Here is a 13,526-nt window from a genome sequence, read left to right as displayed (position 1 = left end):
TAAAAAGAATCATGTTTGCAACCTACATTCAAATATTTTAGGAAACATCAGAATAAGAGAAACATATTAATAAGGCAAATGGACAGCTGGTGAATCTAGGTAATACACATACAGGAGTTTGTTTTACTATTTTTGCAATTTTTTTTGTTTGAAGTCATGAGAAAACTGAATTTACAAAGCAAACCTTAAAAGAACAGACAGGGTCAAGGGTAGAAAGTAGGAGATCAGCTAGGTTATTGCAACAGTCTAAGCAAGGAATGATAATTTTAGTTTTAGGATATTAGTGGAAAGGGTTAGGAAGTGGGTGGATTCTGAATATATCTTTTACAATAGAACTGGCAAAGACTTGCTTATGTGAGAAAGAAATTGGAGATAGGGACAAAGATTTAATCTGAGTTCTAGAACATTGAAAGTACCATTTGCTGAGATAGAGAAGTAGTAAGAGGAGCAAGTTGTGAATATGTGTGGTGTGGGGCAAAGAGTAGGGGTGGGCTTCCATTTTAGATCTTTAAGGTTGAAATGCTGTTTTAGGCATCTCTTCTCAAAGCAAAGTTAACAGTAGTGATTCTTCTCAAGCATGACAGTAGCAATAACCAGAATGCTTGGCTCATGGTTCCTTTCTAAACATGCTCCTTGGAGAACAAAAATATTTTAAGAGAATACAAATAATTTTATAGAATAGCCTCCTAATTTTAGTATTCCTGATTACCTCCAGAGGAGAAAACCTCAATGGACTGCAGTGTCTATTTTTATTATCATATATTCATTTCACATTGTTGCTAGTCATTTCTCATGTTGAAATTGATTGTTCTTTAATATCTAAGTCATAATGTTATTTGCTTTAAAATAACATATTTTAATTTTGTTTCCCTTAAATCAGGTAGTACTGATTGCTTAACTTTTCTATATTTTCTCTCTTTTGTGAATCAATTTTACTGTTTCATTTATAGTTCTACTTGAAATTAGCTAGTTCGGTGCAGTTAATTTTGGTATAGTAAAAAAGATATCTGTACTAGTTGAGTCTCTACCAATAATTAACTATTTAACTTGAATCTCAAAATTTCCTTGGATCTCAGTTTAATTACATATAAATAGAACAATTTCACTAATACCTAGTTTTACATTTACAGACTATTCCGTGGAATGCATTTGCTACCTTTCTGTTTAATGGAGACTAGCATGTAGTATTTTTCTTCTTCTGAGCAGAGGACAGATAAAGAAATGTGCAGCAAAGCAGAAGGATCACAGTATAGACCTTACCTGGGAATCAGGAGATGTGGGGTATAACACCCAGCTCTGCTCTACCGCACTAGCCACCAAGCTCTCGTGTTGTTTCCCCCAAAGAGGAAAAGAATGTCTAAACTGTTTACCTCAGATGTTAAAATTATATTAGTTGATAATACAAAACTATTTTGAAAAATACTAAGTGGTATTCAAATATAAGCTTTTCCTTTCATCATAGTCATTATTATTATAAAGTCTCATTCTCCTTTCATTACTTTAGTTTCTAATCTGGTTTTATTTTCTCCTGACTTTATTCATTGTCAGATCTTTCCTTAGGGTGGCCCCTTTTTTCATTTAGCTACATGATCTCTGGATGCCCCACTGTCATAAGGTCCATTGACCAAGTGGAAGATGTCTCCTGTTAACTGCGATTCAGCTGCCATGTGATTCCAAGTAACCTAGTTATGCAGATAGACTTGATGTTCTACATGCTATTTAATAATTCTATTCAGATGCTCCTTGACTTATGATGAGCAAGTCATGAGTTTGTTTATATCCCACATCATTATAAGTTGGAGATCATCTATCTATGGTATGTAAGGGTGGATTAACTTATATTAATTAATAGCTACATGCTTAGATGTCTGCCTGTTGTGTGCCAAACAAAGTGCCAGACATGTTACCTGTAATCTTCATTTTATCCCTAGAAACAGATATCATCACCGCTGCTTTACAGGTGAGGAAACAGAAGTAACTTGTTCAAGTCATATTTTAATAAAAGAAATCTGGGAGCTGAGATTTGAATCTGGCCCTGAGACTATAAACCTTTCTTCTTTGCCATTTAGTTTTCTTACTTTTAACTATCTGGCCTTATTCAAATTCACATTGCCTAGTTCCATTTCTGCATCTTTTATTCAGCCTAGAATATCCTTCTTGCTATTTCTTTATGTGCTTTATTCACATTATCCTTCTCAAACTTTACTTTCAGACAATCCCAGCTCACAGTAAATGATTCCTCTTTTAAAATTTTTATGTATGTGCTACTTATATGAAACTTACTCAGTACTGACTACCCCATATGGTTGCAGTAGGATTAAAATATAATTTGTATAAATTACTGCAGTATGTAAAAATTATAACTAAATATAATTAGCTGTTTCTATTTGGAATGTTTATATACTATATGGTTTCTGTACTTATGGAACAGAAAACTCAGGTCGAATGAGAGACACTGAAGCCATGTTAACAGGTTTCTTGTTAGGAATTGAATGATATAAGCAAGAATCCCTAGAAAACAGTTGTTTTTAATGCTTGAAAAGTCTCACTGCCTCTTTAAAGAACAGCTTTCAGCAGTACCAGCACCATCTTTTTTTTAAGGTGTTCTATTTTATTTTATATTTAATTGACATAATAACAGGGCACAATGTGATGTTTGGATACATGTATACACTATGTAATAATCAAATCAGGGTAATTAGTATATATAGTACCTCAAACATCTATTGTTTATTTGTGATGAAATATCCAAGTCTTCTAGCCACTTAAAAGTATATATTATTAATGACTATAGTTACCCTGCTGTATAATAGAACTCCAGAACTTATTTCTGCTATGTAACTTGACTTGGTACCGGTTGACCAATATTGGTACCTCTTGATCAATCTTGGTACCTGTTGACCATCCTTACCCCTACCCACTTCAGCCTCTAGTAACCATTTTTCTTCTTCTTCTTTTTTTTTTTTGTGTGTGTGTGTGTGGTGCTGGGGATTGAACCCAGGTCCTTGTGCATACAAGGCAAGCACTCTACCATCTGAAGCCCTCTGGCAACCATTATTCTACTCAGATTTATGAGATTTACTTTTTATTTTCTGCATATGCGTGAGATCATGCAGTATTTTTCTTTCTGTGCCTGGCTTATTTCACTTAACAAAATGTCTTTCAGGTCTACCCATGTTGTCACAAATGACAGGATTTCATCTTTATATGTCTAAATAACATCCTGTGATATATGTGTGTGTGTATACACACACACACACACACACATATATTACACTTTATTTATTCATCTACTAATAGACAGGTTGATTCTGTATCTTGGATATTGACCAGTACCTTTTAAAATATTATAGCTGCTTTATTTTATTGGAGCATTATAGTTATACATAGTAATTGGGTTTATTTTGACAAAATCATACATGCAAGGGATTTGATTTCAGTGTCCATTCCCCCACTTTCCTTCCCTTTTCTCCCTATGTTCTCCTTCCTTTACTGATCGTCCTTTTGCTCATTTATTTATTTATTATTGATACGTTCTACATGTATATAAAGGTGAAATTCCTTGTGTTACATTTATATACGAATATTTTCATACTCATGATTTTGTGAAACTCATTCCATATTTTCCCTTCCCACCCTTTCCTCCTCCTCTCCTTTCTGTTCCACTTATCTTTCCTATATATTTATGGTATCCAACCTTCCCCCAGAATTAGCACATTCTTTCCCTTATTTTGCTCTAGTTTCCACATACAAGGGGAAACATTTGACCCTTGATTTTCTAAGTCTAGATTCTTTCATTTAGTCTGAGGTTCTCCATTTCCATCAGAAAATGCCACAGTTTCATTTCTGTGGCTGAGTAAAACTCTACTGTGTGTGTGTGTGTGTGTGTGTGTGTGTGTGTGTGTGTGTGTGTGTGTATCTCACATTTTCGACATGCACTCATCTACTGATGGGCATCTGGACTGATTCCATAATTTGGCTATTGTGAATTATGGTATTATAAACATTGAAGTGGTTGTATCACTGCAGTACGCTGATTTTTAGTTCTTTTGGATAAGTAACAAGGAGCAGCACCTTCTTTTAGAGTAAATGTTTATACTTCAAAAATAAAACTAAATGCTGGGATGGGGTTGTGGCTCAGTGCCTAGCATGCATGAGGCATTGGGTTCAATCCTCAGTACCACATAAAAATGAAATAAATATATTGTGTTCACCTACAACTAAAAAATAAATATTAAAAAAACTAAATGCTGCAATTGTGAACTCATTGTCTAATATCAACTTTAGAGTTTATGTGTTTTGTATTGTTATTTTGAGGTTGGGGTCTTCTGTGTTGTCCCAGGTGGCCTCAAACTTTTTGGCCCAAGTCTTCCACCTACCTCAGCATCTTTAGTAGATGAGACTACAGGCTCACAACACTTCCTGGATTTAAGTATTTTCTTTTTGGAGCTAACTGAAAGTAAATATTCTTGAGAAACAGAAAAGCAACTGGATTTTGATTACTGACAATAGTGTATAAAAGCCTAACTTTTAATAAAAGATTAGAGTCTCAATAAAGCCACATCTTTAAGTCACTACAATAAAAGCAACTTTGGAAGAAAGCATTTTATTATATTAATTTAATATCTTCTTTGTTTACAAATGGATCAAATGCAGAGAAAATAATTATATCAATTGCCTTCAAAAAAGAAAAGCTCTAGATTGTGTTTCAGGTGAGCATGTTTACTTATAAGCTAAAAATGGAAGCTTCCATGCTTGTTCAGTTTACCAAGGTACTTGGCAGCACCCAATGGTGATTATCAGAGAGTTAACATAACATGATTGAAAATATTACATTGTGTTCTGCAATAATCAGGTCTGAGGTTATCATTACATAGTGTCCTTGTTAATGACTTGGATGTGAATTGAAAGTATGCTTATTCAGTTTACAGAGAACAAGTTGATTGTCTTGGGAGATATGAATAGTATTCCTTATGACCATGAAAAACTAGAGTGATAACATTTTTGTAAAGGATAAAGTTCAAAAGAAAAATCCATAAAATAATATACTTGGTACAAAATGAAAACTTCATCGATATGAGAAAGACTGAGTAGACCAAATGGTGGTCACTGATAACTTCAAAGGAAAAAACAGATTCAAGTGTAACATCTCACTTTCTCATCAACCCAGAGTGGATATCCTTTTCTTGATTTTTTTCCTGGGGTTTCACATGCCTCTGCATAGTTTAATTTCCACTTCCTTCATCTCATACAATCTGGTTTCTCTTAATTATTATAATCAAAAGACAATTATCATAATCAATTATAATAAGAGTCAATCCACTATCTTTTCTAGCAAGCTTTTCCTGACTTTGCTTTCTCACTTTTCCCACTGGTTCCATGCCCTTTCTTTATGCTTTCATGGTATACTGGGTAGACCTCTTTTATAGTAATTACTACCTGCTGTATTTTTAACTGTGTGCTTTTTAGTCTCTCTTGGGAAGTTATGACAATAGTCTTCAGGCTTCGTAAAATGGTTAGCACATTGTGGCTGCTCATAACATGTTTGTTGAAAGAACGAATGAGTCAATGAAGCAGACTTTTTAGGTGGAGGCTTTTAGTTAACGTTAGAGACTCTGGAACACTATTGATTGAAACAAGTCAGTAGATCTCAACTCTGCTCCCAAATATCCAGTGTCCAGGCTATTTAGGATTGTTGTAGAGACCCTGGAGAGAACTGGCCAATTCAGGAATCAAATCTTTAGTTTATGCATCTAGAGGGTGGTCCAGATTGACCTGTCCTTCATGAGAGATGAAGGATCTTTGTACTTTAGTTTGGTTTTTAAAATTAGACCCTTAAGCTAGGTGTGGTGGCGCATGCCTGTAATCCCAGTGGCTTGGAGGCTGAGGCAGGAGGATTGCGAGTTCAAAGCCAGCCTCAGCAAAAGCAAGGCACTAAGCAACTCAGTGAGACCCTGCCTTTAAATAAAATACAAAATAGGACTGGGCATGTGGCTCAGTGGTCAAGTGCCCCTGAGTACAATCCCTGGTACCCCTCACCCCCAAAAATTAGCCCCTTAAAGTGACATATATATTCCAAAAGTAGAAAGAAGTTCCTTGTAAAGACACAAGCAAACAAAAATTGTGAATAGTGACTGATAAACTCATCAAAATTTCAAAGAACATCTGGATGTAGTGGTACACACCTGTAAAATTCTTGGGAAACAGAAGAAATTCTCTCTGTATTTGATTCATTTGTAATCCCAGAGATTTGGGAGGCTGAAACAGGAGGATCACAAATTGGAGACTAGCTTCAACAATTTAACAAGACCTTCAGCAACATAGTGGGAAATTGTCTCAAAATAAAAAGGGTTGGGGATGTAGCTCAGTGGCAAAACATCCTTGGGTTTCAATCCTCAGTACAAAAAAAAGAAAAATCAAGGAATAGTATATTAACATGCATATATATGTAAAAATCTAAAGCCCACAGCTCAAATGAGTAAAAGAGGGTGGACTGTGATGTTTAGTATAAATTTTCTCCCTGATATTTTGCCTACTCCCTTTTCTATCATCCTCTTTTTCTTTTTCCCTGTGTATATGTTTATCCTTTTCTTATGGATTTTCCTTTCCCTTCCGTCTCCTTCTTTCCCTTCCGTGTCTCTCCCACTTCCATCTATGCTCTTATCCTTTCTTTTTGACATTTCTTCCTGTAACTACAAAGAACTGAAATATGTTTTAAAGACTGCACTATACTGATTTTGTAAAAATTTCTGATTCCTATTCTTGATTTAAAAGCAAACAGTGAGGCTAGAGCTGAAGCTCAATGGTATGGTTAGCCTAGCATGCATGAGGTCATAGGTCCAGTCCCCAGCAAAACACACACACACATATACACACAAGAGCAAACAATGTATTGTTTTATGTTTTCCTCTTTAAAGCCCTTATTGATTTGTGGCCACCTTTGATTTAGGGACCCTCTAAGGGGAAAAGGTTGCCCATCTTAATGATGATCTGTAGGCCTGTCCTGGTCCAATTCTTGTTCTCAAGAGTTCACTATAGCTTAATGTAGGCTCTGAAAAATCAACCACAGAGTCTGTTTGATTTTTAGATAAATCATAGTACTTTCGTTTCCATTAATCTTGAATTCTTTTTTTTTTTTTTTTTTTTTTGTACCAGGGATTGAACACAGGAGCACTAACCATTGAGCCCAGCCCCAGCCCCACCCCCCTTTTAATATTTTTTTAAGATGTTGATGGACCTTTATTTTATTCATTTTATTTATATGCAGAGTTGAGAATCAAACTCAGTGCCTCACACACTAGGCAGCAAGCACTCCACCACTGAGCCACAATCCCAGCATCCCCAGTCCTTTTAAAAAATATTTATTAGAGACAGGGTCTTGCTGAGTTGCTTAGGGCTTCACTAAGTTGCTGAGGCTGGATTTGAACTCATGATACTCCTGCCTCACTTCTCAAGTCGATAGGATTACAGGCGTTCACCACCTCACCTGGCTTTCATTAATCTTAAACATGATAAAACTATGACTTAGAGATGTCATGCAGCTGCTCAGAACCATGAAAGTGGCAAACAATGGGGCTAGGACTATATTAGTTTTCTATCATGTGACAAAAATACACGAGATAATTTTCTTAAAAAGGGATAAGGTTTATCTTGGCTCGTAATTTGAAAGTTTTAGTTCATTCTTCACTGGATAGTTGTTTCAGAGCTTGTAATGAGGGAGTTCATTGTGGCAGGAGCATGTAGTGGAGGAAGCTGCTGACCTCATAGCACTCAGGAAGCAAAGAGAGTCAAAAGGGCTGGAGTCCCAATATCCCCCTTAATGGTATGCTCCAGTGCCCTAACTTTCTCTTACTAAGCCCTACCTCTTTACTAGGCTGCCACCTCCCAATAGCACCACAGGCTGGAAACCAAGCCTTGAACACATGGGGCTTTGGGGAGGCACTTATCCAAACCACAACTGACCAGAATCTAAATTTAGAGATTTATAAAATGAAAGAATGGTATTTATTTCTATATTACAATGCTATACTAAACTTGGATAAAAAGAAAAGCCACTCTGTCAAAAAACTTATGAAAATATAACAAATAGTAAAGGCGCCTTGAAACATTTACAGACTGTTGGCCATATGGATCTATAAATTGTGGAAAGAAGATGTATCTCAGGCATGTTCCTCACGTGTGTGTGTGTGTGTGTGTGTGTGTGTGTGTGTGTGTGTGTAAAAATCTCTGTGATTCATTTGACAATCATTGATTATATTGCCTTTAATATTTTTCTTCTTCGGGGCTGGGGATGTGGCTCAAGTGGTAGCGCGCTCGCCTGGCATGCGTGCGGCCTGGGTTCAATCCTCAGCACCAAGTACAAGTTTGTTTTCTGCCGAAAACAAACTAAAAAATAAATATTAAAAAATTCTCTCTCTCTCTCTCTTTAAAAAAAAAAAAATTTTCTTCTTCCCTTTATCATAAGAAAGGGCTATTACATAAGAATTTCTAGATTTTTTGACACAATATTTTGTCATTAAGATTTACAATAGCTTTTCAAATGTACAGTCTAGGATAGCAGTTTCTATTAAGATTTTCTTTTTATCAGGCTCTTCACCCTGTTTGCTATTGGAAGGGGTACTAGAAGAATTTTGTCAAGTTATTGTCACATGGGGTGTAGGGACAGAACTGATCATGGGGGAATAGGAGAGTTCATTTTTTTGATCATATCTTGGAAGAGAATCTATGCTACTATCACTAACCCTTGATTAATGTATTGAAAAAGATAAAATTGAGGACATTTGAAATGACTAAAAAGGACATTAGCACCAAAATATGAACTATTTTACTAGAGCTATTTATTTGAAACCAGACATGAAAAAACAGAAGCAATGAATTTTTAGGTTTAATTCTAGAAATTCAAATAAAGAGATGAGATGGCAAATATGAGGTTCAAGGGAGTTTTATAAAAATAGGGATTGCATACAAGTCTATACTATAAGAATTAATGATTCCTTAGTGTGTCACATAGGTCCTCCTGATTTTCTCCACAGTGTGGGAGTCAGGTACAGTCTGCTACATGACCCTGGTAGAACAATATGAATGTACTTCATCAGGCCTGAACTGAATACTCCCATTCTAGTTTTCAAAATCTGTACGATAAGGCAGAAACCCTTTTTCTCTAAGAAAAAAGAACCATTTTATTAGAAAAATCTTAAGTTTCTACTTTGGAAATTTATTGCCAACTACTATTGATTCTGCCATTTTTGTGTCTTTTACATACATCTGTCTCTCTCAATGCTAATCGATCGCTACAGCCCTTGTTCAGACTTTCAGTTTTTTATCAGGATTCCCTGCTACCCATACTCCAAATTGCTGCCAGACTGATTTTACTAATTGGATGGTGTTACTCTCCTGTTTAAAATCTTGCAATGGCAAAGTTCAAATTTCTTAACCTCTCCTTACAGATAATTATGATTTTCTTGCTAATTTCTTCAAATTTAAATGTCATTACTCCATTTTTCGTCAGAACTGAATTTCCTGCCCTTTTATAATTTCTTAGGATTCTGAGTCTTCTTTTATGCTCTCTCTTGTGCCTAGAATGGTCCCTTCTTCACTTTCCATTCCTTGTGTGCCCTCTCCTGCCTAACTCTCATCTGTAGGGAAGCGCCTCTGTTAATCTCCTCCTCCTGTCAATGCCCCATTACCTGTTTTATCATCTTGCATTATTGATCTGTCTTTCCTATTAGACCATCATCTACCTGATGACACACATCATAGCTTTTAAACTTTTATCTGTAATGTTTAGCACAATTTAGAACATGTAAACCATAAATATTTGTTGGACAAATAAATCTCTTTTAAAAGATTAAAAAATTGTATTGTATAATAGAAAAACCTGCTGTTTTAGTCAGATTTTTTGCTGCTGAGACTAAAAGATCTGACCAGAACAATTGTAGAAGAGAAAAGGTTAATTTGAGGGCTCATCCTTTCAGTGGTCTTAGTCCATAGAGGGGCAGCTCCACTCCTCAGGACGCCAGATGAGGCTGAACATCATGGCGGAAGAATGTAACGAAGGGAAACAGTTAACATCATGGTGATCAAGAAGCAGTGAGAGGGGCTGGGGATGTGGCTCAAGCGGTAGCGCGCTTGCCTGGCATGCGTGCGGCCCAGGTTCGATCCTCAGCGCCACATACAAACAAAGATGTTGTGACCGCCGATAACTAAAAAATAAATATTAAAAAATTCTCTGTCTCTCTCTCTCTCTCCTTCTCTCTGTCTCTCTCTTAAAAAAAAAAAAAAAAGAGAGAGAGAGACTCTACTCACCAGATACCAATATATACACAAAAGCCATGCCCCAATTCCCACCTCCTCCAGCCACACCCTACCACTTCAGTTAATCCTATTAGGGATTAACTCACTGATTAGGCTAAAGCTATAACCCAATCATTTCTCCTTCAAACCTTGAGCTTTCTCACATGTGAACTTTCAGGGGACACCTCTCATACAAACCATAACACCTCGATATCTTGTGACCTTGTAGGATAATACCACTAAAAACCTTTTAAGTCACCTTGTCTCTTTGTGAATTAAAGCACAAATAATACCACTTTTATTTATTTGCTTATCTATTTTGATGGGTTAAAAGTGACCAAAAGATTCATCTCAGGAAATCGAAGTTTCCTTCTTCTGTCCTAGTAGAAAATATAGCCAAATTAGGAAGATTCATGTCTAGGATAGGTTGTTCATTGAAGTTCTATAAGCTTGTAATTGGTGCACATTTGTGATGTGTCAGGCTCTGGACATAATGCTAGATGTTAAAAGTAAAGTAAAAAAGATACAGGCTCTCCGTGTCAAAGAAATAATAGTCTTTTGAGCAAGTTCATCCTTAGAGTTTTTGAGTTATTATGTGAATTAAATAAGATGTCATATTAGTCTTTGAGTTCTGAAGTTAGTCGTAGGTAAACACTAGATAGTCTCTGTACTATTATTAACAGGAATAATATCCAACTATGACTATGGCTTGATGTATTTAAATGAAATCAGTCAGCAAAATGGATTATTTATTTCTCCTCTGGTGATAAAGGTATTTTATTATGAGCTGGAGTTTGTGGGAAACACTACTTAATGGGTTGTTAGCTAATAGATAATTTGAAATATTTTAAATGGTTTTGTAATTTTAATTAGATAGATATTTTTTCTAAATTTCTCAATGTTTTCCCTTCTGTGGCTTCAGATAGTATCTCCTTTCTCTTTTGAGGTAGTTGACAATAATAATTTAAGATACTCAAGAAATTCTCTAGGAGTAAAATATGTTTGATTTGTGCACACTTACAAAAAATTCAGAGAATCTGTATTATAGATCCATCTTACAATGTGAGACTAAATTCATGGTATATATCTTTAACCTCTATTCATTTTTAGTTTATAAGTAGTAATTTTTATTAGGAAATAGCATTCTTGTGTTTCTTTCCATATAGCTGCATGTAGCATCCAGCAGAAATTTACTGTGCTTCATCAATGAGACTGGAGTAGAAATAATCACATTCAGAAGCAGGCAGCACTGGCAATTACTCTTTTTTGTTTTACAGAGATGAGCGAAATCAGTCCATCATTGTAAGTGGAGAGTCTGGGGCAGGAAAAACAGTCTCAGCTAAGTATGCCATGCGATACTTTGCAACTGTAAGTGGTTCTGCCAGTGACGCCAACGTTGAAGAGAAGGTCTTAGCCTCCAACCCCATCATGGAGGTAAGACAGCAGCATCCTGGGCCTTCGAAATATATTCTGTTATTAGGAAACATACTGAAAAAACTAATTGATATATCAGATAATCAGGGGCCTCCCAGCCATTAAAATTAGAAAAATACCTTTCTATATGTTAGTAATACATCCAAGAAAAGTGAAAATTATGTAAGGTGATTGAGTAAAGCCCAGCCATCAAAAAATCTGCTTTAATTAAAAATCTTATATTTTTAACCTACCAATAGGATTGTTGCCTGTGATAACAGGTAGCAGTACTTTGTTTTCTAAAGTTTCTTTCTCTTGGTTAATTGATCGAACCTATTGTTCTATGTACCAGAAGTACAATTTACTTATCCCCTGCCTCCTGAGTTATTTATGCTCTTTCCAAAACATAGGGTTTACTATGTTCAAACATGAATGAACTTCATTATTTCTTTGCTCAGAGTTTATTTTCTGTGCTTAATCTGACCTATTTGCTTTAAAGTTTAAAGTTTTAAATTTAAAGTTTTCCCCTAATTTGAATTATAAACTTAAACCATGACCTCATAAACATTTTTACTTCTTCTTCTTCTTCCTCTTCCTCTTCTTTTTGTTAATCACGTAACACAGATATAGGTTAGTAAAAGAAATTCAGTGATTGTAAGTTCTTGATAGTGAAAGCCAATGAAAGAACAATGTGCTTTCAAAAGTCAAATACATATACAAGATAGAAATGACTATGCCAAAGAAAATAAAGTATTTTATTTGAATGTAATTTTAAGAAAGTTATAGTTTTGTAAGAAAATGAGGAAAAATAAGTTTTGTTAAATGGACAGAAATTAGTTTGGACATACAGAAACAAACCTTGCTATTAAAAAATTCAAATGGGTTTTTTTTTTATTCCTATTTTTTTCCTTTGTCAATCCTTATTTATCACCTAAACACAGATGGAGTTAAAACTGGCGTGGTGCACCTGTGGTACAAGTGGTTTTTGCAATAATCTGTCCAGAGGTAAATTGTGCCTGGTTTGCAGTGCTGTGTGTGTCACTTGAAAACACAGTGCTGTGAACTTCTGCTCTCCAAGATATGTTGGGGAAGTTGAGAGGCCTCCAAGGCTGGTATGCTATGGAAAGAAAACTGGAAAAGTTTTCTGAAATAAATTGGATAGGAAGAAGCAGATGTTTGTGCTAAAAGAGAGTACTGAGCTCGGCACAATGGCACACACCTATAATACTAGCTACTTGGGAGGCTGAGGCAAGAGGATTGCAAGTTTGAAACTAGCCTCAGCAATTCAGCAAGACTCTATCTGAAAATCTGAAATATAAAATATATTTTATCTGAAAATAAAATATAAAAAGGGATGGGGATGTAGCTCAGTGGTGAAGCACCCCTAGTTCCAATTCTTGGTACCAACAAACAATTTCACAAAAAGAAAATAGTGAAGATTTTAAGCAAATTAAGGTTTTCAAAGTATTTATCTCGGTATGTAGTGGTGGGTATTACTGATGTTATTATTAGGTAAATAGTTTATGGAGCCAGCTTTTTTTTTTTTTTTTTTTTTTGATCAGAAAGCAACAATGCTTTGTTTTATCATGACAACATACTCCTAGTATTTGGCAATAGTTCAGGCCATTCTAGTCCCTAATGTTAGGATATCCTGAAGTCTTTATTGTGATAGCATTAGGAAATTCCATGTCTTCTAGGTTAGACCACATAAAAGTATGATTTGGATTTGTCTTGGAGAAACTTAATCCAGAATGAGCCTTTTAGAATGTGTCAAAAGATGACCTCTTTCAAAAAACAGCCATATTAATGTTTCTATAGTT

General features: G+C 35.4%; 1 protein-coding gene across 4 annotated transcripts in view; it reads left to right on the top strand.

Annotated features, from left to right (window-relative positions):
- Myo5a (myosin VA) overlaps positions 1 to 13,526 on the top strand; it is a 211,086-nt gene that overhangs the window by 88,492 nt on the left and 109,068 nt on the right. For all 4 annotated transcript variants that reach the window (XM_076850802.2, XM_076850801.2, XM_076850800.2 and 1 more), the window contains exon 5: positions 11,571 to 11,727. In XM_076850802.2, the coding sequence (XP_076706917.2) occupies positions 11,571 to 11,727 (157 nt within the window). The remainder of the gene's footprint in view (positions 1 to 11,570; positions 11,728 to 13,526) is intronic.

Source organism: Callospermophilus lateralis, chromosome 3 (genome assembly GCF_048772815.1).
Source record: "Callospermophilus lateralis isolate mCalLat2 chromosome 3, mCalLat2.hap1, whole genome shotgun sequence".
In the NCBI taxonomy this organism is placed as follows: Eukaryota; Metazoa; Chordata; class Mammalia; order Rodentia; family Sciuridae; genus Callospermophilus; species Callospermophilus lateralis.
The sequence above is the reverse complement of the archived record's forward strand: the minus strand, read 5'-3'. Positions and strand labels throughout refer to the sequence as shown.